The 26,963-nt window shown below is 37.9% G+C and overlaps 2 protein-coding genes across 4 annotated transcripts in view; one reads left to right on the plus strand and one right to left on the minus strand.

Annotated features, from left to right (window-relative positions):
* Positions 1-3,184: 3,184 nt before the first annotated feature.
* The window catches only part of ccni (cyclin I), a 32,679-nt gene continuing 8,900 nt past the window's right edge, over positions 3,185-26,963 (plus strand). The window contains exons 1-2 of the mRNA XM_036139961.1: positions 3,185-3,413; positions 5,529-5,688. Coding sequence (XP_035995854.1) covers positions 5,575-5,688 — 114 coding nt within the window. The 5' untranslated portion in view covers positions 3,185-3,413; positions 5,529-5,574. The remainder of the gene's footprint in view (positions 3,414-5,528; positions 5,689-26,963) is intronic.
* Positions 16,116-26,149, minus strand: parm1 (prostate androgen-regulated mucin-like protein 1). Of its 3 annotated transcripts, XM_021308814.2 has the most exons (4): positions 26,004-26,149; positions 23,891-24,457; positions 17,473-17,551; positions 16,117-17,375 (listed from the first exon to the last, which is right to left on the minus strand). In XM_021308814.2, the coding sequence occupies exons 1-4, from the start codon at positions 26,035-26,037 to the stop codon at positions 17,294-17,296; spliced, it is 762 nt and encodes a 253-aa protein (XP_021164489.2). In that variant the 5' UTR covers positions 26,038-26,149; the 3' UTR covers positions 16,117-17,293. The 3 variants fall into 3 exon arrangements, with proteins under 3 accessions (XP_035995856.1, XP_021164489.2, XP_035995855.1); XM_036139963.1 differs by lacking the exon at positions 26,004-26,149 and having other exon boundaries at positions 16,116-17,372; positions 23,891-24,664; XM_036139962.1 differs by lacking the exon at positions 26,004-26,149 and having other exon boundaries at positions 23,891-24,664.

The raw sequence follows: 26,963 nt of genomic DNA on the forward strand, positions 1-26,963 counted from the left end.
CGTCAACAGTTTAAACGGTTAAAAGGGAAGCGCCCTACAAGCTATTTGTGTCAAAAATGACGTGAAACACACTCTTCCAGATATACATTGAGCTCTAGAAATAAATAAAAAAACGATAAATTAAAATATAATAAAATAAATGACTGATTTTAGTATTTCTGAAGGAGACTCATGAAGAAAACTCATGAATTGGAGATTTAATTCCAGTTTATTTGTAGCACATTTCACCAGCAAGGCGGTTAAAAGTGCTTTACATCATTAAAGCATAAAAACATCATAAACACATTGAAACGTTCCCTGGTTGTGAGACGAGTAACAAACATTAAATTATATCAGTTGAAAACTTCAATACACATTAAATATGTTGCTCAGTGTTCCTATTATTATGGCTGAAAGCAGCTCTAAACAGGTTTTCAGATTGGATTTAAAGCAACTCAGTGTTTTGGATGATTTCCAGTTTTCTGGGAGTTTGTTTCAGATAAATGGAGCATAGGAACTAAATGCTGCTTCTCCATGTCTGGTTCTGGTTCTCCAGGGTAGACCAGAACCAGAAGACCCGAGTGGTCTGGAGGGATGAAGCTGCAACAACAGGTCTTTAATGTATTTATGTGCTGAGCTGTTCAGTGATTTATAAACTAACAGAATTATTTTAAAGTCTATTCTCTGAGCTACAGGGAACCAGTGGAAGGACTTCAGAACCGGGTCCATGTTCTCTATCTTCCTGGTTGTAGTGAGAACACACAGGGTGATTTATTTCAAAAGTTTGTCTTTTAATCTTCATGAACATAACATAAAACATATAAAAACCCAAAACTCTGATTTTGGGAAGATTAGACTGTTGCATCAGATAAATGAAAACCCACTTTTTTTAATACGGTAATTATATGTTGTGGCCCACAAGCATGAGGAAGACGACTTGGCTCGACAGTTTTCCAGCAGTCACTGACACCCTCAATAAGCCGGGTAAGCCACAAAAAGGTCATTGCTGTCGAATCTGGCTGTTCACAGAATACTGGATCCAAGCATCCTGTGTTTTTGGAAAGTTGAGTGGAGGAAAGACGTGTGGCAGAAAATCTGAATTATTTACCGATAAACTAAACCTAACAGAAAATAAGCATATAAAAATATATGTTTATGCATGTAGTCAGTTCAAGTCATAAATACTTTATTAGTCCCAAAGACAAACTAAATGAAAATCGCCTTGAGACGCTGCTTGTATGACAATCTGACGAAGAGATTGTTGTCTGTAACGTTTTTCATTTTATGAATAATCTTTCTTGCAAGTCTTGTCTATCTAAAACAATGTTTGGTTTATGTTTGCTTAATTCAGCTTTGTTTTTACCTTTTGTCATAATTAAAAGATCACTGATAAATAGGATGAATGTTCATAGGGTACAGTATATAAAGTATATTAATGGAAAGCTGAGTGGAAGGAAAACAATATGGCAGGAAAAGACGAACATGAAGCTAAACCTATTCAAGAGACTGAGGGAGATTCACAAGGCTTGGAATGTATGCTTGAAATATAGCTGTGTGTAATATGTCTACTGCGTATATCAATTTAAATTACCCACATCAAATGTTTGCTGGCTGACGACATCTCTGCTGACCTCACCTGGAAGACACGCCTCTCACACCTGGAGGGGAAAGCCCAACAAAGACTTTATTTCCTCAGGAAGTTAAAACATGTCACAAGGCAGCATAGAGGACGACACACTCACACCTACGGGAACTTTTGAGGGACCAATTAACCCTACAGTCATGTTTTTGTACTGTGGGAGTCAGACAGAGAGAACATGCAAACTCCACACTGAAGACCCCAGGCTGGGATTTGAACCTGACATTAATGCTACAAGGCAACAGTGCTGCCAACTGTTACATGATTAGGTAAATGAGTAGGCAGGGCGAAAAAGAAACTAAAAGCAAAATACAAACTAACAAACATACTGAGATATGATCCTGCAACAGGCTGCACTCCTGTATTTATCGCTTTCAAGGCCAGGCAAATGTATTAGTAAAGCACATTTCAGTACAGAAACAACGCAAAGCGCTTTACATGATTAAAACATAGTAAAATAAAATAGAATAAAAGCAAGTCGGGATAAAATATAGAAACAAAATAAAACGTGAAAATAGAAACTAAAATCAAACATTAAAACCAGTTGGACTACATAGTTAAACTAATGATGTTTCAGTAATGCAATCAAATTAGAACAGTCAAAGATAACCCTAAACAAATGTGTTTTTAATCTTGATTTAAAGAAAACTTTTCCAGTTTTCTGGGAGTTTGTTCCAGATCAGTGGAGCATAGGAACTAAATGCTGCTTCTCCATGTGTGGTTCTGGTTCTGGTTCTGGTTCTGCAGAGCAGGCTGGAGCCAGAAGACCTGAGTGGTCTGGAGGGTTGATGCCCTGATAACAAGTCTGTGATGTTTTTATGGTCTGTTTACAGGTGCAAAAGAAGAACTAGAAGGGACATGGTGATGTGTAGATATGAAATGGGAGTTAAGGGTGAATTTAGCTGGTGCTGTTATTGCATGTTTAAAATGCATCTTGCTGATCTCTGATTCTCTGTGTTGGACTTGTTCAGCCAGATACTGAATCCCTGTGGTAGTTCCTGCAGACGGCTCTCCTGCCGCCTGTCAACTGCAGCAGCTCCAAGGCTTCCATTTGCATATTTGGGCATGTGCATTTTTTTTCTTCCAGAAATACAATTTATATAATGGCTCTGATTTTGTTTTTGCAATAATCTGTGAGGGGCCACAGGGAGTTTCTCCCCCTGGGTCCAGCCAGCGTAGTCAGCTACTCTACAGTGAAACAAACCTAAGCATATTTGCGCCACCCTAACTTGCCTTATACACACACATTTCTGCTTATTTGTTATTTTTTATTTCCTCTAAAATGTGTTATATTTTGTGTGAAACTGCAGTTGAAATCCTTGTTCGTGCACACAGACTTTGCCAATAAAGCTGATTCTGATCCACCTGTGTGACGTCATTTGGACTGAATAAATAAACTCTTAAAGTTTTGACTTAATTATTTTTTTCTCTTCAAACATCTGTAACCGATACCCTGCAGCAGATGTTGTTAAATCTAACGCCTTATTTACTGTAGGAACCGCACAAACAACATGAGCTAAAAACAGAAGGTGCGATTGTTTCGCTCACTGGCTCTGCCCGGAGGTGGGTGGGATCTAGCGCTCTCTCCTCCCAGTCTCCTCCACGGAAGTAGACGTATCCCGTCTATATTCCGTTCTTATTTTTTTTATTTTTTATATAAACCCCTTTGCCCTCAAAACCCACGATGGACGATTAAACCGGAGAACGGGTCCTCGATTCCACCCGTCTTTCCTTCTGCTTGGATCGAGAGGACCGGATGAAACCCAACTGTGGTTTTCTCCGCTTCGCAGGGGAGGTAAGCCGCCGGGCTCCGTCTACTTACTGGACCTGAGTCAGACATTTAAATGCCCTCCGTGTTTGTCACTACAGTACCTCGGTCTGTGGCCTCTATCTCTCACCGATATAAAGCCATGAAATATGTTTCTTGTAAATATATATATTTTAAACAAGTCTGGTTTGTTCGCAACGTCGCGTCAGCTATCAGGCTGCTAGCTGCGCTGCGGGTTGCTATAGAATTAGCTTCGTTCCAGGAAGTAGCCGGGTTCGTTTTAAAACGCGCATGCGCACTGGTCAGAAAACGTCCCTGGTTTCTCCCGAAGCTTTCAGGTGTTTTCCGGCGCAGGTGAATTCCAGGTTGTCAGCAGCGGGGCCTGTCGGTGTTTATTGCTTTCTTTTTTCATCTACGCGATGTTTTTGTTGACAAAGTCCAACATTTTTGACCAATTCTGCCTGCAAAGCAGCTCAAGACCCGTCAGCCTGAATGCAAAGTATTCATCCTCCCCCTGTACGTGAAATCCACTACAGCTGACTGTATTAAGACGTCTAATTAGTGAATAGAGTCCAGCTTTGTGCAATTTAAGATGCATTAAAATAAATCCAGAACACACAGCCTGAGATACTATGGGATGATTTATCAAAGCGGAATGGTCTAGTCCAAGTCTAGACCTAAATCCAACTGAGAATCTGTGGCAGGAGTTAAAAACTGATGTTTTCAGACACTCTCCGGATAAATAAACAATATTTTTGGTCGTAGACGCGTGAAGCAGGTAGAAAAATGCCCCCAAAGACCTGCAGCCGTGTTGATCTGTTACATAAAACGGTAATAAAGTGAGAAAATCTGTTCAAGAGGCATGAATAATTTACCAATGTATTGTAAATCTGTTCAACTGTAAATTTTCTGTCATGACACAAACATGCTGCTGATGCTGGATTTACATTATGACCTAATTATGTTATAAACTGAGGTTCTCAAACCCAGAACATGCGATTAAAAAACGCCGTTTAATCAGCGTCTATGAGATTTACCAGGTTGGCACAACAGAAAAACAAAAAAAAAAACTGATAGATTTTAATTAGTGTTGCACCGATGCCATTTTTCGGCCCCGATACCGTCTGTTTGAAATTGATGTGTGTATGTATATAATAATAATAATAATAATAATAATAATAATAATAATAATAATACATCTTATTTAACAGCGCCTTTCTGGACACTCAAGGTCACTTTACAGAGAATAAAAATGAAAATACAAAAATACAAATACAGTTATGGGAAGGGACCAGGGCAGTGTATTTAGAAATAAGCGAGCTGGAACATGGTGGGTTATGAGTCTGGTTTTGAATAAGGGGAGAGAGATATATGAAGAACTGCTTACTACTTAGGGTAGTAGAACTTTTTATTGCCTACCTGGAATAGGTGACAATAGTTGAATAAACTTTTAGCTCTCAGAGGCCAAAATAGTGCAACATTGGGGAAATTATAACATGTATAATAGAAGTGCAACAGTAAAATTACATTAATAATTTAATAATCTCTTTTAAACCCTGAGTTTTGGCTCTCAAATGCCAAAATAGTGCAACTTTCATGAACTTATATAACATGTATAATACTAGTGGGGAGAGAGAAGGCTGCGTTCAAGTGACATACAAACATTAAAATGGTATCAGTGCCTATTTGTTGGTACTCGCCGATACCGATACCTCCATTTTAGTGCTGGATCGGAGCCCCGCCCCATTCTGGTATTGGTGCAACACTAGTTTTAATATTTTCGTATAACAAATTGAACGTTTTGACACATTAATACAGAGTAGAGAAATTCAAAAATGGAGGAAGGGAAATCATTCTTTCTTTCTTTCCTGTTCTGCTGTTCAGTGTTTAGCAATAAACAAATTAAAATAAGTAAAGAAAGGCCAGACTTACAGGGTTTTAAACCCAAACCACTGAACTGTTAACGTTTAATGTCCAAAATGAGAAACGGACTAAAAGCATGAACTAGAATCTTGGAATAGTTAAACGCCGAATGGACGCCTCTGCTAGGAACCTTGTTCTCAGACTGTAGAGATCCACCTGGTGTTTGCTGAACTCACCTGTGTGCGGCGCAGGACTTAGCGACTCACCGTCTGCTTGCAGGTAGCTGTATCCAGTGGGGAGGTAGGCTCAACCCGGGGAGGACACCATGAAGATGGCCCAACCCTGGGGACGCCAGAGGCTGTCTTTTCTCCTGGAGAAGGCCGTCTCTAGGGAAGCCAAGATGTGGAGGGGCTACGTGCCAAAGAGGCCCTCCTCCCAGGTCAGGACCCCCCCCCCCCCCCCCCCCCCCCACCCCAAGCTCTAACGCTTCATGTGTGACGCGTCTGCCTTTTAAATTTGAACTTTTATTTAACGTGTCCTGTCTGGTAGTATGGCATTAATGATTGTTGTCTTAATGCCAAAAAAGCCCAACAGGTTTAACTTTCACCAGTGGAGCATTACCGCTTTCTCCTTAGAGCTCTGCTTGATTTATATGTGCAAGAAGCTTTATTAGATTTTATTCTGGGAATATTTCATGTTAAATGGACACAGAAACGGGTAGAAGAGGAAAAAAGAAGAGAAACAGACAAAATGCTAAAAGAGCGAAAAGGAGAAAGAGGAGAGGAAAAGGAGAGAGTGGTAGAACATCCTCTGAGTCTGCTTCTACACCTGCAGAGAGAGATATAAAGAACAGCAGAACCAGCTGATAAAGTATTACAGGTACAAACAACACCTTGATACCATCACTGAAGATAATAACAGGATTAATTAATACGACATGTAGAAAGTGACAGCTGGAGATAACAGGATTAATTAATACGACATGTAGAAAGTGAATGCTGGAGATAATAACAGGATTAATTAATACGACATGTAGAAAGTGACAGCTGGAGATAATAACAGGATTAATTAATACGACATGTAGAAAGTGAATGCTGGAGATAATAACAGGATTAATTAATACGACATGTAGAAAGTGACAGCTGGAGATAACAGGATTAATTAATACGACATGTAGAAAGTGAATGCTGGAGATAACAGGATTAATTAATACGACATGTAGAAAGTGAATGCTGGAGATAACAGGATTAATTAATACGACATGTAGAAAGTGACAGCTGAAGATAATAACAGGATTAATTAATACGACATGTAGAAAGTGACAGCTGAAGATAATAACAGGATTAATTAATACGACATGTAGAAAGTGAATGCTGGAGATAATAACAGGATTAATTAATACGACATGTAGAAAGTGACAGCTGGAGATAATAACAGGATTAATTAATACGACATGTAGAAAGTGAATGCTGGAGATAATAACAGGATTAATTAATACGACATGTAGAAAGTGACAGCTGGAGATAACAGGATTAATTAATACGACATGTAGAAAGTGAATGCTGGAGATAACAGGATTAATTAATACGACATGTAGAAAGTGAATGCTGGAGATAACAGGATTAATTAATACGACATGTAGAAAGTGACAGCTGGAGATAATAACAGGATTAATTAATACGACATGTAGAAAGTGACAGCTGGAGATAATAACAGGATTAATTAATACGACATGTAGAAAGTGAATGCTGGAGATAATAACAGGGGTTTATGGACAGAAGTGAGTCTGTAAGCACCTGTAAATGTAAACATTTAAAGAGGAGGATGTTAAAAAGGTACCATTTTAACTAAGGTTAACTAAGTTTAACTAAGACGTGTTTGGTCAGAGGCTGAGGGAAAATCCAGGCGTGACGTTTCCCTCTGTGTCGCCACAGGGAACCAAAGTGAACACATTTAATTTGCCTCAGTCGGGGATTTTTGACGTCACTGATTTCAGTTCAGCTTCTGCTCACGAGAAACCCTGAACCACGTCAAAGACGACCTCCTTCCTCCTTTTGGCTCCCGTTCAGTTAGGAAACCGTCAAACTGCTCATGTAAGAAGTGTTGAGACATACATCGACATGCTGGTCAAAGTTTCTGTTTGTTTTTATGGACAAACAGCAGGAGGACATATTGCTGCTGCTGCTGCTCAGGGACCAAAAATGTGAAACCTGAACCTCTGCTTGACGTTATTTTACATGGAAACCTGAACTAAATGGACTCCCTGGTTTGGAGTCTGACTAGACGTGACTAACAGCCACCATTAGTGGCAGCGGCTTGCCCTGAGTTGTGATTTCTGTGTCAGGTAGTCGGATTTACACATGAGTCTGTGCTGGAGGGCCAAACCAGCAATAAATTTGGTTTGGATGGGCAGCCGCCGGTTACAGGACGGATTCCCATGATCGCTACTGGCACGCCTGATTCTGATTTATATCAGAATCAGAAATACTTTAATAATCCCAGAGGGGAAATTACAGTATTGCAATATGAATATTATTCCATCGTTAAAAGGAGAAAATTGTGTATTTTGGTTGGCTGCTACTGATAATTAAAAGAATAATCTGTAAATATTTACATAAATAGGTGAAATTGTGGTTTGGATCAAACAGAAAAATAATCATTAGTTTTATTTTTAAGATGTTGATCTTCACAAAGAGATAAGATAAGATGGTCTTTATTGATCTCACAATGGAGAAATTTACTCGTCACGTCGGCTCATACAAGAAGGTGCATTCAGTTATATACAGTGAATCGTCATATATACAATGGATCAAAAAGAATACAAAAAAAGGAAATAGGAATTTAAATGTCTCATTTACATTCTTAGTGGTCTCTCTCTCTCTCTCTCTCTCTCTCTCTCTCTCTCTCTCTCTCTCTTTTTTTATTTATATATATATATATATATATATATATCTATGCGCCTACATACATGTGTACTGACTTATGTTCAGGTGTTGATAGCAGCAGAAGTCACTACATCAGGATTATTGCACGGGTTGTAGGACAGTGTATTAAATAGATTATTGCATAGATAGTCGTGAAAGATTTTTTTTTACCAATAAAGACAACAAAAAATACAAATTAGGTTTCCTGATAAAATGATAACCTAAAAGCACATCTGTGGAGGGAATTTTGTTCCATTATTGTTGCAAAGAATGTGAAGAAGAAGAAAAAACGCAATACAGAAATTAAACTGAAGAAATTCTTAATTTAAAAAAAGGATTTGAGAGTAACTTTATTTTCTCAGATTCAATTTTTTTTTCAAAATAGATATTTTTTTCATATACTTCACACAAAAAAAATTTATTTCATATTTTGCATACAAATTTTTTTTGACAGATTTTATATTTTCAAATTATTTTTTCCAAATGTCTCTTTTTCAGATTTAGTTTTTTTTAGTTTTACGAATCGCATTTTATTCACTTCTGGGGGCGGGTCTTTCCTGTGGCGAGGAGCAAAGACGCATTTCGATTGGTCAGCCGGGAAATTTAACATTTTTATGCATAGACATAATATAAGAGTAGACGCGTCGTTGGGCGGGTTCTGCCTATGCTGCGATGCGTCAGAGCGTCCGCCATCTTAAATGTGGCAAATCTGCAGTTACTCAGTCACTTAAACAGTATCAGAGGGACTTTAATCTCTGAATATACTTTGTATTCGTAGTATTTTTGTTTTTGTAATATTACAAGTTTATTTTCGTATCCCTTTAGCTTCATTCTCCTGAATTTATTCTCCTAAAGAATAAAAATATTTAAAATAATCTAACCTGGCCCTATTACTCCAGGAGTGAAATAATTCTGCAAACTGTGACTATTGTGGAAATGTTCCCCCTTAATTCTCATAATGTGACGTTTTTATCATAACAATATCACTTTTGTGTTTTTTTGTTTATTTTTACTTTATTGACCTAGGACTTTTTTTCCTCATATTATTAATTTTACCTCTTTAATACTCACCCAAAAAGTTCCTAAAGGTTCACATGTGACACGGTTTAATGAAATAATGAAGACCACAATGTTTAGATTTAACAAATTGATCCTTATATTTATAACACATACACACACAAATATATATATATATATATATATATATATATATATATATATATATATATATATATATATATATATATATATATATATATATATATATATATATATATATATATATATATATGTGTGTGTGTGTGTATGTCTGTATTTATTGCAGCACAGGAATGAGGCATCTTCTCTGATTCACGTTCACAATAACAGAACTTAACTTTTTTCTGCCACATACAATATGGCGGTGACGTTGACGTGCGAACCTGCGTCCTATGACGCGTCTACGTATATATGTCTGTGTTTTTATGGGTCAATGTGCATCAATACACACCAGAATAACAACTAATACGCTAGCAGGATGTGATAATCTTTCATAAAAACATAAATAAAATAACGCAGCTATGCACCTTTAAAGTAAAGGTAAACACCGACCAGCGACACGGAGCTGAACGTCTCTGGCTGCATCTTCAACACCGCAGGAGAAGAAACCATGTGGATTTCTCTCTCTGTCGCCGTAAAGGCCTGAAAACGGTGTCTGCAGATGCTGTGGCTTCCTTCACTGGGTGAGAACGATGTCCTGGACTTGAGGGAAGCAGCAGACTTCCCTCAAGTCTGGAGGATGGAGGGGATGAGGAAGGAGTCCATCAGAGGGACAGATCAGGTTAGATGTTCTGGAGAAGAAGCCAGAGAGACCAGGCTGAGATGGACATGTCCAGAGGAGGACGGTGAGGCTGGAGCTGCTGGCAGGAGGTCTGGAGGAGGACTAGAGAGGTAAAGGTGGAGGTAAAGAGGACATGGAGGTGGCTGGAGAGGGAGAAGAAGAAGACGGAGGTAGATGGAGACGCCTGGAAGGGAAAACCGCAGAAGAAGAATCTCCAACCCTCAGTGTTCCCAGGCTCAGTAACGTTGGTGTTTACTGACATCTAGTGGCGACAACAATCAGCTGCAGATTATTCCTCCGTCTTTACAACCTGCAGCTCCTCAATATTAACATAAAGGAGAAATAATGGAAGTTATTCACATTTCACACAAATGACTATGAGCGTGAACAACATTTCTTCATAAGGAAATTATGCACAATTAAACGCATTTGCAATATAATCACAATTTTAATAAACACAATTTCCTAAATGCAGAGGTCAGCACTTTTTGCCAACGTAACATTTAATGGATCAGATGTCCTTTAGGCGTCAATAAAATTTTTAAAGTGGATTTGCTCCACATGGAAGGGAAGAGAGCTGCAGCAGTGAGATAATCTAAATTTATTATTTGTTTTAGAGTTTATATAATCATAGTTTTTACCAGAAACCTTCAGGAATCTCACTACAGCATTAATTTCTGGTCAGACCCTTTATAGACGTGTTTGTTAGTTTCACTTCATGTTCAACAAGGATTTATGTCCAACTCAACAGGCTTTTCTCTTGAATAATAATATTCTGATTAATAAAAACAGTTAAATTTATTGTTTTAAATAGCCTTTGAACCCTCCAGACTTCATGACCAGAGCCGTGCAAACTGGGAAATCACACAGGGCCTCGTGATACCAGGGGGCCTCACGGCTGCAGTGTTTTGTTTATTTTAATTAAAAATGTTCTTTAAATAAATGCATTAGTTATATTTGATTGTGCCTGTTTTCTTCAAGGACACAAAAAATGTAAAAGGAAAATCCAACAAATTTAGCAGGTTTTTCAATTGTCGCTGTCATTGCGCCCCCCAGAGGACAGAAGGCAGCATGTCAGCTGCAACAGAACGGAGCGGATTTAGCAAGAACTGGGTTCTGATAAGAAGGGAGAAAATAATAAAAAATGAAGGAGGATTTCAATAAGTTGGTGCTGGATAAATTTATCAGCACTTCCAGCTTGGTTCCTGGGTCTGCATTGTGATTGGTTGGGAGGATGTAATCACTGTAATTATTAACCTACATGGCTTTGAATGTCTTGTTACTGAAAAGTGCTATATAAATAAACTTACCTTAGAATGCAAAACGAAGGAAAACTTTTATTCTATTAAACTTTTTATTGACCCTTTTTCTATCATTGTTATTCGTCTATCGATCGATATTTATTGTTATTGAATTATCGTCCAGCCTTAGATTGAATGACTAAATTTCTCATTTTGTAACAATGTTATTTGCATTTCATTCTTTAAAATAATAGAATTTGCACAAAGCTCCTGTACTTTTGTCTAATTGCATCATTCTCCCTGATTAGATCAGATGTGATGATTAAACAGTTACTCATTGGCCTTTTTAGCAAACCTTCTCTGGATGATTTGCTCCTGTTTGAGTAAATATGTGCTAAAGTAAATCTTCTCTGGTGCTGGTTCTCCTGATGGCCGCTCCCGCCCGTATGTCTCATCAGCGGCTCGTTAATCGTTCTGATCAGCGTCTAACAAAGGCTGACGCTCCTGGCTGAGGCGGATTAGGAAGACGTTTCCATGTTTGACGTGAATGTTGTCATGAGATCAGCTGCAGAGTTTCAGTCAGGCTCACAGTGGAAACCTTTTTAGTTTTTCCCCTGAAATGAAACCTGGGTTCAGACTAAAGTTTCCGTTCTGTTTCCAAACCACAGGGCAGCCACCGTTTACTGCCACGCCGCCCTTCAGCTTTCACCTGCCTGTTGCTGACCCATTCTCATTTCAGTCGTTTCTGTGTTGTAACAAAGCTTCGTTCTTTATCGAAAAACCTTTTTACTTCAATTTAAACGGCGCCACGTTTGTTTGAAAACACACTGAGCAGCTTGGAAAATCTGCCCGGTCCTCTCTGCCAACCAAGAAGCCATCGGTGGAGGCAGCATGATGGTGTGGGACAGTTTAGGGGGGGCGATATGGAGAAAATCTAATATCACAATATCTTTGGGCTATATCACGATACACGATATATATCACAATATGTTCAGATAACCTTGAAAAACAAATGTTTTTAGCCACATAGTGCCTAAAGTTGCATTGGTATATCTCATATTAACATGTCAATTTTTTTTTTTGTTTGAAAAATTGATTGCAAAATAAAAATTAATTTAAAATGTTTTATTTTAGCCATTTTTCCACTACAGCTGCACATAGAAGCTTTTCACAAATTACAATATTGTCACATTAAAGCTCTTTCATGGTCAACACTAGACCTTGAAAAACAGAACATCCCAGCGGCCAAAAGGAACACCAAGAAAAAATCTGACACAAAATAAACCTGAAATAAAAGTTATTATAAAAATGATACCTTTTTATTTCTTGTTGTGTGTGCGTGCATCAGAGCGCTTTCTGGTGTGGAGGAGGAGCGAGTGATGCGTTCACAGCGTGTGGGAAAAACTAAACTCGCAGTGAATTAAATACAGCGGCTCAATCTTGCCGTGAAAATTTACACGCGATAAAGTCATTTTAACTATCGTGCGGAGGAAAACTTGACATACATCGAGTATATTTGATATATCTCCCACCTCTAGGACAGTTTCTCCCTCGATGGAAAAACACGGCGTGTCGTTCTGAGATACGATCCTGCAACAGGCTGCAATCCTTTATTTATCGCCTTCAAGGCAAGGCAAATTTATCTGTACAGCACATTTCAGTACAAAGACAACACAAAGTGCTTTACATTATTAAAATATAGGCAGATAAAACAGAATAACAGCAAGTTGGAATAAAATGTAGACACAAAATAAAAGATGGGTAAAAAAGAAACTAAAAGCAAACATTAAAAACAGTTGGACTACAAATGATGTTTAACTAGAACAGTTTAACTAGAACAGTTAAAGGCAATTATAAACAAATGTGTTTTAACCTTGATTTAAAGAAAACGTTTCCAGTTTTCTGGGAGTTTGTTCCAGATCAGTGGAGCATAGGAACTAAATGCTGCTTCTCCATGTCTGGTTCTGGTTCTGGTTCTGGTTCTGCAGAGCAGGCTGCAGCCAGGAGACCTGATTCTTCTCCTGTCCAGTCAGCAGTCGCCTACAGAACCAGACTGAGAGACCATTTAGAGGCCTTTGCAGGTGTTAATTAGTTAATTAGCTGATTAGTGTCTTCAGTATTGGACCTTATCGTGATATTCTGATTTTCTGAGATCCTGAATTTGGGGTTTTCATAGGTTGTTAGTTACAATCATCAAAATTAAAAGAAATAAACACTAGAAACATATCAATCAGTGTTTAATGAATGTATACAATATACAAGTTCCACTTATTGGATGGAATTACTGAACAAAATGCTGATATTATGATTATATGAGCAGCACCTGCATATGCTGGAGCACCACCAGAATATGCACATGTGGCTTCATTTATTTAGAAATAAACCGGCTTTTTAAAGTTATGAAATATTTTGCCTGTAAATATCGTTACAATATAAAAAAAATCAACTAAATTCACATTTCCTTACTTTTTGTACAAAGTTTAGTTTAACTTTCTAAAGTCATCACTTATTTCTATATATTCTACAGTTTGTGGACTGAAGATTAGTGTAAAAGCTGCCAACATCTAAAGAAAAGCAGTGAAAGGCTGGAGAACTGTACAGCAGACATTATTAGAGGATTACAATAACTTTTATCCAATGACAACTTATTAATGTACGCTTCAAAGCCTGCTGGGGGCTAAAATTACTTCTTTTTATCTCATAATCAGCACGCGGACGAACATTTTGGACAGTTTACATCCTGAATCTCTCTAAGAATATATATTTGAGGGTAGATTCCAACCTTGATTCTGATCAGGGGGGAGTGTGATAGGTTATTTTATTAGTGAGTAACCAAGAAATGAGTAACAGCTGCACTAATCACTCTTCAGCAACTTAAAATCTCAGAAGCGTCTCTTAGGGACGGTGGATTCAGACAGTTGTCAAATCTGTGTTTTAGAGCTGCTGCAAGCTTTGAGCAGCTCCAGGATGAAAGCGAAGAGCCTCTTCCTGCTTTTAGAAGCCCCATGAAACGATTCCAAACAGATTCAGACGCAGTCTCCATTTTTCAGTGTTTAAAATATTCACATTGCTTGAATCCATATATTGGAATTTAGCCGGTCCAGATGTTACTACTGTAAATAATGGTACCGCCCTTCCTGCAGCGTAATTATAAAGGAAACCCATATGGACGCACGCTGAATAGACTATTTAGGGTCTGATAATGACAGCGTAGCATGAAAATCTGCTCCCTCTGTAATTACCGCTGCCCAGTAATGGCGACAAATTGAGCGCCGTATCACTGGCTTGAATAAAAGAGGCTGCTTTTAGGCGTCTTTATCTGAAGCAGCGTCGTAGCTCTGTTTAGGATACCCTGAGGCATCATGGGAATCAATGAGTATGATCAACATGCATGCAAAATGTTCATGTTTAAAATATATTTAGTTCTTGCCTCTTTTATATTTGTCATACAGCCGTACAGATTTAGGTGTTCATAAGTAACTTCATTGAAATAAACAGGTAATATTCAACATGACTAGACTAGACTGTTGCCTAGTGGTCCTAAATCCTCCTTTTCAGATGAAATTAAATATTTGCATTTCATGTGGAAATCAAAGTTCCGAAGTCTAATTAGGAAGCAATGTTTTTTTTTCTTATTACTAAAATGTGTTAATCTGAAAGTTTTAAGACCACTAATATCTCCGTATTTGTTTATAAACTGACTAGCCAAGCAGCAAGCTAATTACCAGCTATAGCTGGCAGGCTTGCTATTGTGCATTTAATTTCTGACAGTAATGTTGAAGAAACTTTTTTTCCAACAGGACAAACCCCTATCGACCTCTTAGATGCTAACTAACTAGCTGAACAACACTAACTACTTGAAAGCACAGCTAACTAGCTACTTAGCCGTTTAACTAGTTTGATTGTTATCATTTTTCTCTTAGTAAAAAGTAGTTATTTTTGCTGCTTCCATTATTTGTGAAACATTAAAGAAATATTTAGAAGTTAGATGTCAAATATGTTAATTATGCTTATTTTCCAGACAGATATTTAATAATTTAGCCTCTTTGTTGGCTAGTCAGGTAGCTGCAAACCTACTAGCCTGCTAATTAGCGGCCTAGCTTGTTTGTTGCCATTTTGTCTTAGACAATAAGTTGCCCTTCTCTGCTCAGTGCTTCAGTTATTTGGTAAACAATGACCAATATTGGTGGTTAATTTTTTTTATTTACCGAACAAAAAAAACAGTTTTCTAATAAGCACAATTTACAGTACTGTGAAAATGTATTTGGTGCCTTACAGATTTTTACAGTCTTTTTATTTTCTACACTTTACACTAAACTTTCTACACTAAATTTTAAGTTCAGAAAAGGTAAGAGAAAATATAAATTTTTTAAATATGTATATTTTTGTTTAAGGGGAGAAATAAATCCAAACAGACCTGGTCATATATGAATAAAATGATTGCATTGAATTGTTTTAATTCAGCCACATTGGAGGACCATCCAGCATGAATGGCCTATTTAAGGTCACGCCACATCATTTTAGTCAGGTTTAAGTCCAGACATTTACTAGGCCACTAGAAAACCTTTACATGCTGGTGTGTTTTGGTTCATTGTTCTGCTTTATGACACAAAAATGTTCAGATTTAAGGTCACAAACTGATTGCTAGACGTTCTCCTGCAGGATCGTGTGCTGGAGAGAAGAAGTCAAGGTTTCAATTAATTATAGCTACTTGTCCAGGTCCTGAAACTCAAAGCAGCCCCAATCCACATCACTGTATCTATCCAATTTAGCAGCTACATAGGAATCAGGTAAATCACTTAGCAACAAGCCAATTTCACAGCACCATAGCTAGATGACTAGCATGCTAGTCGGCCAGCTAGCTTGAAATTTTTTTGTTAGTTATATTTACGATTAGGTGTTACATGATTATCAGACAGTATCCAAATATTTCATGAGTTTAAATTTTATTCTGACAACTGAAAAACAATTAAACAGTTGATTTATCAATGATCCATGTATCACTTTATTCTCTTATAACTTATTTAGATGACCAAGCTGTTTTCTGAAATGCCCATACAAGCATTACAATTCACTCATTTAAAACACTGAAAGACCAAAGAAAACTATTTCTGTTACCAATCAATGTTGTTTAAATCACTGAATGAGAAAAGGATCGCACAATCAAAACAGAATAGTTCTTCTCACAAATTAAAACACAGCAAATTCAGTTCAAATTATAATCCAAACTGCAACCTGTCTTCGAAGCAAAGTAAAATCCTGACCCGTCTGATAGCGTTTAATAAAAAAGGAAAAAACAAACAAGAAGACAGAATCAGAACTGGAAGAGACTCCAAATGAAGTAATTCATCAATCAAAGCGTTTCTAAGTCAGATTAATTAAAACAACGTGATGCATAAGAAACATTTCTAGTTTTAAATATATGGAGCATTGTTCAATTCTTTATCTTTCATTTGCATAAATAAACAATTTATTTAAAAAAAAAAAGTTTCACAGACTTCAAATGAAAACCATTCTCTGAAACCTTTTTGACATTCAACTAATTCTGCTGTCTGAGCTCTCCCAGCTCATTTTATTTTTTATTTAACTTTTCTACAAAGACTTTTTACATTTTCAAGTGCAATATACTATTATTATCTCACAGTTTTGCTTGAAGTAACTTTGAAAGTCCCATGTAAACCCGAGGAATATACGGAAATTTGACAATTATATAAAAATACTTCCCGGTATTCATATATCTGCTTCACAGGACATTAAAACTTCCCTGCTAAAAAAATTAATTGCTGTTTTTTTTAAATCTTTCCTTATTTTCCATCCTTCATGCTGTCAGTGTGTCCTGCATATGAAGCTTTACTTTCACTGCAGAGCTCGTTTTTATGGTGAGGAAAACATCAACAAAGTAGTTCTTAACCAAAGAAAGCCCCTTAACCTGCGTTGGAAACAGGTTCCCATCATCACAACATCGATAAACTGACTCTAATAACGTCTTCAGTCGCACGCTGTGCAGAGCGGCTCAGCCTGCAGAGCGTTTTATTCTTCTGAGATCAGAGATCCGACGCATCAAGGGTCGTACATGGGGTTGGTGAAGTTTCCTATAGTGCCGTGGTCAGTGCTCTCCAGCAGGGGGCCGTATGATGGCCTTCTGTAAAGAATAACGCAATCAGAAAGTAGCCTATACCTGTATGAATAAAGGTGATTTTTGTTTGGTGTAGTTGTGTTAGGATTTACTCAGGACTCACCTAAACTTGTAATAGTACAATCCTCCGATCATCATGAGGAACAGCAGGAGGAACATGAACACGATGACTGCAACAGTTCCTGAAGAGGACAGAGACAATAAGAGACAATCAGGCTTTTTTCCCTCTTAGATTTAATTAACAAAGTCATCATAGGGACCATGGAGGCTGGCCAGCCAGGTCAAGCTGAATTATTTATTAATCATTTTGGCACAGATCATATTGTTAAATGACCAGTTTGGTTCTGTTTTTCCTCTCTGGAAAAAAAGGTTTAAATGTCTTAACAAGTCAACAACTGTTTACAATCTTAAACTTTCATTAATGATTAACGCAGTTAGAGGAAGCCCACAGTCAAAAAGAGGATCCATGAGTTGAGCTGTTGGAACAAAGATTAGTATGGATTCTGGTTTGTTTATGAAAATATGTTAATAATCAGGCTTAAAGAATAATTTTTCTGTTATTCAGCAAAACTTCCTAATATTCCAGCTCAGCTATATTTTCTAACTGTTCAACAGTCCTGTTTAAATAAGAGTGATATTTTGGCAATAACAGGCAAAAATCCTCATGATTTAGAAAAAACTTTCATTTTAGCAGCTGACTGGTTTGTTTGTTAAAAATGTAATAAATGATAAAAAAAAACAACTCTTAGCTCCTTGTGCAATCTCTGAGAATGTCGGTGTCCCAACTATACGGTTCAGCTTGCTGATTGCACCGTGTCTGTGTACCATGAACTTCAGATAATTTCCTCTTCCAGCAGATCAAACAAAATGACCTTTGAGCATTTTAATTAATGGGGAAGCTCTTTGTAAGAACATTTAAACAAACACAGTGAGTGAAGCAACACCAGGGCCTGTAGAATACTGTTCTCTGTCATTCTTTAACTCAAAGACATATCGAGGGCTTGTGTATTGACCTGGATAAAAAGGAGATAAAAAGGAGAGCGGGACATCATGAAGCATGGGCAGAGAAACAGGCAGTCTAACAGCGGGCCCAATAACAACATCATAGACGACAATGACAATCAGAATACTGAGGGAAGAGTGGAGAATGACACCGGATGCAGGTCAGTTAATTAAGAATTAATGTAGAACACCTAATTAAGAATGGAAGCAGTGGAACTGTGGATGGCTAATCAACACAGATGGAGCTGAACTAAGACCCAAACAAAGACTAATACTAAGACAATAAACTAAAATACACCAATAACAAAACACAGCATACACTAAGACACTCAATACAAAAGAAAGAACTAATATGACAACAGCTCATAGATAATGAACCATATATTATAGACTCGGTGCTGACCCACTAGAGTTTCTTAGCCAGTTGTCATAACATTGAACCTTCAGACATCTAATATGACCCTGCTGATGTTCTCAGTCATGTGCTGTTGACACACTCTCCTGAACGACTCCTTAAATTATTCTGATATTCATCAGATTCCTCCTTATTACTCCTTCTCACCACATTTATAACCTCTGGTCATTACACTATTCGTCAGTCATCTTTTCATCCCGCTGATTCCAATGATCAAGTATAATGATCCCATTTCATCTATTTCACCTTCATCAGTTTATTTTTTAAAACTCTTTTCATCTTTCATCCTTCTTTATGACCCATTTTCATCCCTTTTATTTGACAAATTTCATCCCACTCATCCTCCAAATCCACATTTAATGCCATTTATCACTTGGACTGCAAAAACGGAACTAAAAATAAGTAATATTGTCTTGAAATAAGTGTATCTGGCAATGGATTAAGATTTTTACACCTGAAATAACAACAAATCATCTCCATCATCTTATTTCAAGTGCAGTATATCTTATTATCTTATCTTAGGGGTGAAAATACTTATTTCATTGGCAGATAATCTTATTTACCTGCTCAAATCAAGGACAAAAACACTAATTTTAAGACATTTTATTTTATTTTTAGATCAGTTTTTGCAGTGTGTATTCTCCTTTTTAGAGCTAATTATGTCCCATACATGTTTATTCATCTTTTAAAGTTCTCAATTAAATTTAGGTTTATTTATACCAATTCATAACCCCAGTAAAGAAATGCAGCTAAAATAATGTTTTCATCATGTACGTATTTAGGGTTCCTTGAAGATCAAAGACAATAAAAAAAGAGGATTAAATAGAAACATTTTAAATCTTTATTTCCTCTTATCTTGTCAGTGGAGGGAAACTCTAGTCCCCGGTTTAGCTTCAGCTAATAATCCCAGCTCAGGGCAGGTAAATGGTTGAGCAGCCACATGAACTTATTTATATATATATATATATATATATATATATATATATATATATATATATATATATATATATATATATATATATATATATATATATATATAATCTTTCCCAAACTCTTATCTCTCCTGAATACAATGCAGCACTCAAACCAAAACTAACTAATAAAAATACCAAAGTACAGCCCTTCAAGGAACCATAAAGGTTCTGAGTCATTTATGGTGGGACTGCAACAGTCAATGCTGGGAATGATGTTTAGTTTCTGCAAAAAGAAAGAAAGTAAATGCTAATTGGGGAAGGTCAATAACTGGATATGTTATCGCTTTAAGACCTTGATGACAAGCAAGAAAAATAACAGGTTACTTGTTTAAAAAATCTTGCAACAATGTCAAAAAGCTTTTGCTCTTAACCTTAAGTTTGTATTTGATTTCTTATTTAAAATTTTTAAATTATGACCCGGTATTTTAGTAAGTCTTGTACTGTTTTTTGTTTTTTTTTTGGATGAGTTTTAACGTGTGTGCTCTTTAACAATAGCAGAAGAGAAATGCCTCGAAAATAAATGCCAGAATTATTTCTGTAGCTGAATTACCGAGCACAGAGGAAGTGCAGTGTTTCTTTTTCACTTGTTTACTTATAAATCTCATAAAGAACTCACTCTAAAGTAAAGAAGGAAGTGTGAGAAGAAAACCGCTCACTTATTAACCACAACTGGAACTCTTTTCCCTAACGAGGTCAGATGAAATGAGCGGGTGGAGGACGTTACACAAGAACTCTGCATGCTTTCACTTACAGCATCAATTACTCGTCATGATTCGTACCTTTAGGAGAAAATTATTATAAAGTTGTGTTTGGGAGGTCTATTATTTAGCACCATACCTATTCAAATATGTTGGCCATCATTTTAGAAAGCAATGAATTACAGTGATAAACAGTCAACATGAATATCAAGGAGCAGTTTATCCACATTTGTCTTACAACCAGTATAATTTAATTGAATTTTATCACATATTCTTTTTTTATTATCTTTGCTAAAGACACAAACACCAAACAAGACAAGATTTTTGAGGTTTGCACCTAAACGTCAGTTAAGCTTTGGTGTTCTTAGGACTTGATAAAGTGCTATACAATACAGGGCATTTATCAAAACTATTTGAAAAATTAGTTTTTATCCAATCAAATGGCTTTCTCAACAAAAATGGGATTTTAGAGATTTTGCAGTCTGGTTTTAAACGTCTGCATTCTACTGAAACAGCACTGCTGAGGGATTTTAGTGACGTTTGGAAATTGATTCTGGAAGTTTTGTAATTTTGGTACTTTTAGTCTTGATGGCTAAATATTATATCCCCTTTTGAACATTTGGAGGGGATCAAATGTTTCTGTGTTTATACTGAAAACGTTCAGTACATCTCTCCTGTGGTGTTCCTCAAGGCTCAATTCTTGGTCCTCTGTGTTTTTTCATTGTATCTTATGAAGGTTGATTTTTGAGAAATCATGGCACTTCTTTTCACTGTTATGTCCAAACTCACATCGAGCACAAAATGAAGCTTCTGGAAAGGCCTTCCCAAAACTTTTCTATCTAAAACCTGGGAACTCGACTTCAAAGTAGAAATGCACCGATCCAATACAGGGATCTAATATCGGCTGCAATATTGACTAATTAGCTGGATCGGATATCACACTGCAAAAACAGAACTAAAAATAAGTTAAAATTTTCTTGAAATGAGTGCATTTGTACTTATTTGAGCAGGTAAATAACATTATCTGCCAATGGAATGAGTAATTTTAACCCTAAAATAAGATATTTAGATATAACACACTTTAAATAAGTTGATGCAGATGAGTTCTTCCTATTTTAGGTGCAAAAATCTTATTCCATTGGCAGATTATCTTATTTACCTGCTCAAATAAGTACAAATGCACTCATTTCAAGAAAATTTTAACTTACTTTTTGTTCTGTTTTTGCAGTGCAGATGATAGAAGCTGATCCAGCCTTCCCATCCAGTCATTTCTTTATTAATATCATACACAGCAATACAGTTACGGTGATCTAGTCACTTCTATTCTATGTTAGCAACGGCGGTTATGCAGAGCACGTATAGCAACTAGCGATGAGCAAACACAGAGCGACATGGAGCAGGTGACAGGACCTGAGCCAAGTCTGCTATTTCGGAAACATTTCAAACTCGATACGCCAACAAGTGAATCATGCAGCATCTGCAATGTGTAAGTTGCGAGGTGGGTGATGAGGTTGGTAAATTCAACACCACAAACTTAAAAAAGCACCTCCAAAGGGGCCATGCTAAAGAACATGCAGAACCTTTTTAACAATGTTTATTTCAAGCCTGATAACTTCACTCACATGGCGAGGTACACGGTTTATTCATTCAACGGTATCGGATCGGTATCGGCCGATACGCTTAGCCCAGGTATCGGTATCGGATTGGGTCGGGTAAAAACTGGATTGGTGCATATCTACTTCAAAGACAGATTTTTGTCAGGAAACTAACGTATAAACCTCTGAATAAAACCGTAGACCAGGGGTTTTCAATAGGTGATGCGCGCCTCCCCTGGGGGGCGCCAAAGAGTCACAGGGGAGGCGCGAGAAGACAGAGAAGAAGACAGAATAAGGCAGACAGTTTTTCCCATCCAAATAGAGTATGGCTTGCAAATACTGCATTCAGATGAATTAAATCAAAATGCTGCAGCCTTTGGCAGAAATTACTAAACATCACCGAGGGATTGAAGAAAAACAAATAAAAAGTTTAATATTTTAGCCTAAAATATTTAGGCTAATGTATTTAGACTAAAATATTAGAGTTACTAAGTGAGGTGTGAAAAAGAGAAAATGTTTTTGTCTCTTTTTGTCTCTTTTCAGCTTCTGGGAGGTGATGCAAAAGTTTATTCTGATCATAATCATCATGAGTGTCATCATTATTTAAAGAGCACTTTAACACGAGGTAAAACAAAGTGCCAAACATCAGAAATACATCAGATAAGAGATAACAACTAATAAAAGGCTTGTTTGTTAAAATAGCACTAGGTCTAAATTGTGTATAATTAGCCTAAAAAGTAGATTATCTTTATCTTTTTTTATTATTATTTCAGTTGACGTGAGTTCAGTTTGACATTGGTCCTCTGTTTGTCTGCTGTTGAAAACAATTGTTTATGAATTTGCTCTAATGACAGTTAAATTTTAAAATTAAGCCCTCTGTCCGTGATGTTTCAGTAAAAGTAGCCTGTAAGATGGAAATATCTGGATGTATATTTTATGAAGAGGCCTTTTTTATTAATGTACTTTGTTAAAAGAAATACAATAAAAAAAACATGTGTTGGGCTATCAGTTGTTTTTGAAACACAGCATTCTAGGAAGACAAAAGAAAGATGCATTTACTGCAGGGACCTGTGTGTGGTAGGTTTGTGATTGGGGGGGGCGTGGTTATCTTTACCTATTCCAAGGGGAGGCTCACATTCAATGAATTTGAAAACCCCTGCCGTAGACAATTAATGCTACTGTATGGCTACCATTAAGAAGACAAAGAAGGTAAGTTAGTTGATACTTGTGCAAATTCTCAGTCACCCGGTCATCGCAACTTACCTGACTCCGCCAGATAGATTTGCTCCGCATATCCATCTGGAAACCTTCCGTTGAAGTAATTTTGGGAAGGGGCGAAAATACTGGTTAGCTGATTGGCCTATGTTGGTGATAGACGGGCCAAATAAACCAATCAGATTCGTCGTCGCTCTGTTACGAGCGACGACGAAAACACAACCACAAGCCAAGCTACTCTTGCTGCTGCAGGTAAAGGCTCGTTAGCTCAGCAAAGAAATACTCTGTAATTCCGATAAAACTTGCTCGATAGCCACGCTAACGCTGGTTTCATCGGCTGAAGCCGCCATGTTGTTTAGACTGAACTGTCGCTCCTCGTTGCGTCACACCTCAACCCGCCTCAAAGCCAACGCTGATTGGACGTTCGTTTGGTGAACGGCTCCAAATTTTCTTTAACGGAGAGTAGCCAGACTGATCTGCGAGTGAAACCTTGAAAGCTCGCGAGATCAGGATGGTCTCACGAGACTACATCGCAACAGCTAACGGGTTTAAATCGGAGGCAACCGGACCTTCGCTCAGTCCTGTTGCCTTCAGTTTGCTGTAAATTAGTTGATCTGCTCACCTGAGCTAAGCGGCTTTGAATTCGGCTCCATCTTATCTGGCGTCAGGTTGCTGGTCGGGGCTGCGGTCGACGTGGGGCTGGCGGTAGACGTAGTGTAGGGTGTGGTGGTGGTTGGGCCGCCGGTTGAGGTTGTTGGTTGTGAGCCTTTGTCGCTGGTTGTGGAACCGGCTGTGGCGTTAGAGTCCAGGGTGGTGGTGGTGTTCACGGCGGTTGTTGGTGGGTCAGTGGTGTTGGTGGCAGTGGTGAAGTCACTGGTGGCATTGGTGGTTTGGATGGTGTCGTTTGGTTGAGCAGTCATCTGTGTGATGGTCGTATTTCCCATCGTCGTCTCAGTTACTGTGGTAGCTGTGATGGAAGTGGTTGATGGTGATGGTGAAGAAGCTGCAGAAACGGGCGTGGAGCTGTTGCTCCCAGCAGTGGCTGAGGTCGTCTCTGTAGCCTCAGACGTGGTAAAAGGTTGACTGGTTGGACTTGAGCCATGTTCACTGGGTGAAGTATTCGTAGCAGTTGTTGTTGGAGGTTCAGATGGTTCATCTGTTGATGTGGATGCTGATGATAACAGCACACCTGTACGCAACACAAACACTTTAGTCCACTTTTCACACTGAATATGAGCACATTTGGTTCTCTTACATGTGTTTTGGGACATAAAACCATCTACATACTAAACCAGTAAAAAAGATGTACAATTAACCAAATATTATGACTTCCTTGGCTTGGACGATAATTCAATAACAATATATATTGATCGATAGACGTACATCAATGATAGAAAAAGGGTCAATAAAAAGTTCAATAGAATAACAGTTTTCCTTCCTTTTGCATTTTAACCATGTAGGTTAATATTACATCATTACATCCTCCCAGCCAATCACAACGCAGACCCAGGAACCAAGCTCCGCCCCCTTTAGAGTTCAGAGAGCAGGCGTTCTTTTTCTGTTTCAAAAACTTGTAGTTTTGGTAAAAAGTTGGTAGAATAAAGTGTTGAGTTTAAAGTCAGTGTTTGTGTCTGTATCTAAAAATAGGTAATTAAGCAACAGCATAAAATGTCCAGGGCTGCACTTAAAATATATGTTTTGAATCTATTGATAATTATTGATATTGATCAACATGATTTCTATTTAATTGGATTATACATTTTTCCTGTATCGTCCAGCCCTAACTGAGGTCTCAGGTCTCCTTCCATGTTTTACTGATCCAAGGCTGAAAGGTTTGGGGAAAACTGATCTTCTTGATATTTTTGAAAAATGAGCCTTTCTCGTGTTATAGGAGGTTTTTATATAAAGCATGCGATGCCACTCATAAAAACGGCATGATGCTTTTATAGCCTGGGAACATGTAGGATTCCCAAAGAGGAGTCGGAGCGTCCCTGGAGAGAACAGGCATGTGAGGCTGAACGCTGAATTTTCCCTCCCAGTTTCTGCTTTGAATAAGTGGAAGAAATTAGATGGAATGGCTGGTAATAGAAAGCGGTCTGTTAAGCTTCAGAGGGTGAAGTGCAGCTAGAATAACACGTCGTTGGCTTTAGCCTTTCTTAATAACGCGTCTGAGGGACGTGCGGCAGGTTGTGAAAGTCCTGCATCTGCTGGGCTTTGCCTGCAAAAACCAGGCAGATCGTCTCTGCAGCCAGCGGCCTGTTGGCGTGCAGGAAGTGGAAACTCAGATCCGGTTTGACGCTGCTAAGAGTTTCTCTTTCAGACACTTTGGTTTTCAGTTTAGTCATTCAACGACAACACGGCCTGAAGTGGATAAAACATTTAAAATACATAATACCGGGTTTCTAAAGCGGTGCAGCATGAGGAGAAAACACTTTGCTAATATCAAAACGTTTCTCCCAGACTTCCCCTGGTTTACTGGAAATATTTACTGCTTTCAATCAATCAATCATTGAAAACCTTTGCACTGTGTAACTTCCCTCTGGGTTATAATTTAAACTTTCTTTACCTGCAGATTAACTTGAGTCTGATTCAAAGCTTTTAAAAATGACTGCAAAGATCAGGTTGAAGGACAGTTTTTAAGCATTATTTAGATTTTTCACTCTGCTGTAATCCTCCCAAACTTCAGTCAGTCTGACTTAAAAATAATTTACAGCAAATGATCAGAGCTGACTTACATATAATCAGAGTTTCCAGTCCGACCCTCATCATCACCGTGTCTTCTGAAACGCCGGAGCGGCTGCAGAGCGGTGATCTTTGCTCCGTCTGGTTCTCTGAGGAGTTCCTGTGACTGGAGGTGGTTCTGATTATATATGAGCTGAGCCGGGGGGGGGGGGGGGGGGGGGGGTATACACTGAGTCAGACCTCAGAGGGCGGCTCGCTCAGGAGGTAGCGGCTATGAGGAAGCTGCGTTAGAGGTGACAGCATGTATTTGTTGTTTATTTTTAGGCTCCATGTTCTGCGGTGTAGAATTAGCCGAGGCCTTTGGAGTCGACTAACTGATCCTGGATCTGCTTTCGCTTTCCCGTTGGAAAGTAGATAAAGAGTTGTTTTTATTTCTGCAATTCCTCTACAAAGACTAGTTGGAGGAGCCACAATTAAATCATTCCAGTTTTCAGTTTATTGTTTGTGCTTATGACGTTGGTTAAATCTATAGTTGGTAATCCTGTTCAGAAACTGGGTGAAATGGTGGTTTTAAAGTTTTTTTTTATCTCTGTGGGAGCTGTAAAAACTGACCAATCTAAGGGCTAATAAGAGACAATCAGGCTTTTGTTCCTTAGATTTAATGAGTAAAGTCATCATAGGGACCATGGAGGCTGGTCAGTCAGGTCAAGCTGAGTGATTTATTAATGATCAGGTTGTTAAATGACCCGTTTGGTTGTGTTTTTCTCTCTGGAAAAAGTTTTATATGCCTTCACATGTAAAATCAAACAAGGTTTAAATTTTCAATAATTATTAACACAGTTAGAGGAAGCCCACAATCAAAAAGAGGATCCATGAACACTGCAAAAACGGATCTAAAAACAAGTAAAATGTTCTTAAAGTTAGTGTATTTATACTTGATTTGAGCATGTAAATAAGATGATCTGCCAATGGAGTGAGTATTTTAACCCCTAAAATAAGATAATTAGACATCC

The sequence above is a fragment of the Fundulus heteroclitus genome, chromosome 8 (genome assembly GCF_011125445.2).
Source record: "Fundulus heteroclitus isolate FHET01 chromosome 8, MU-UCD_Fhet_4.1, whole genome shotgun sequence".
Classification (NCBI taxonomy): Eukaryota; Metazoa; Chordata; class Actinopteri; order Cyprinodontiformes; family Fundulidae; genus Fundulus; species Fundulus heteroclitus.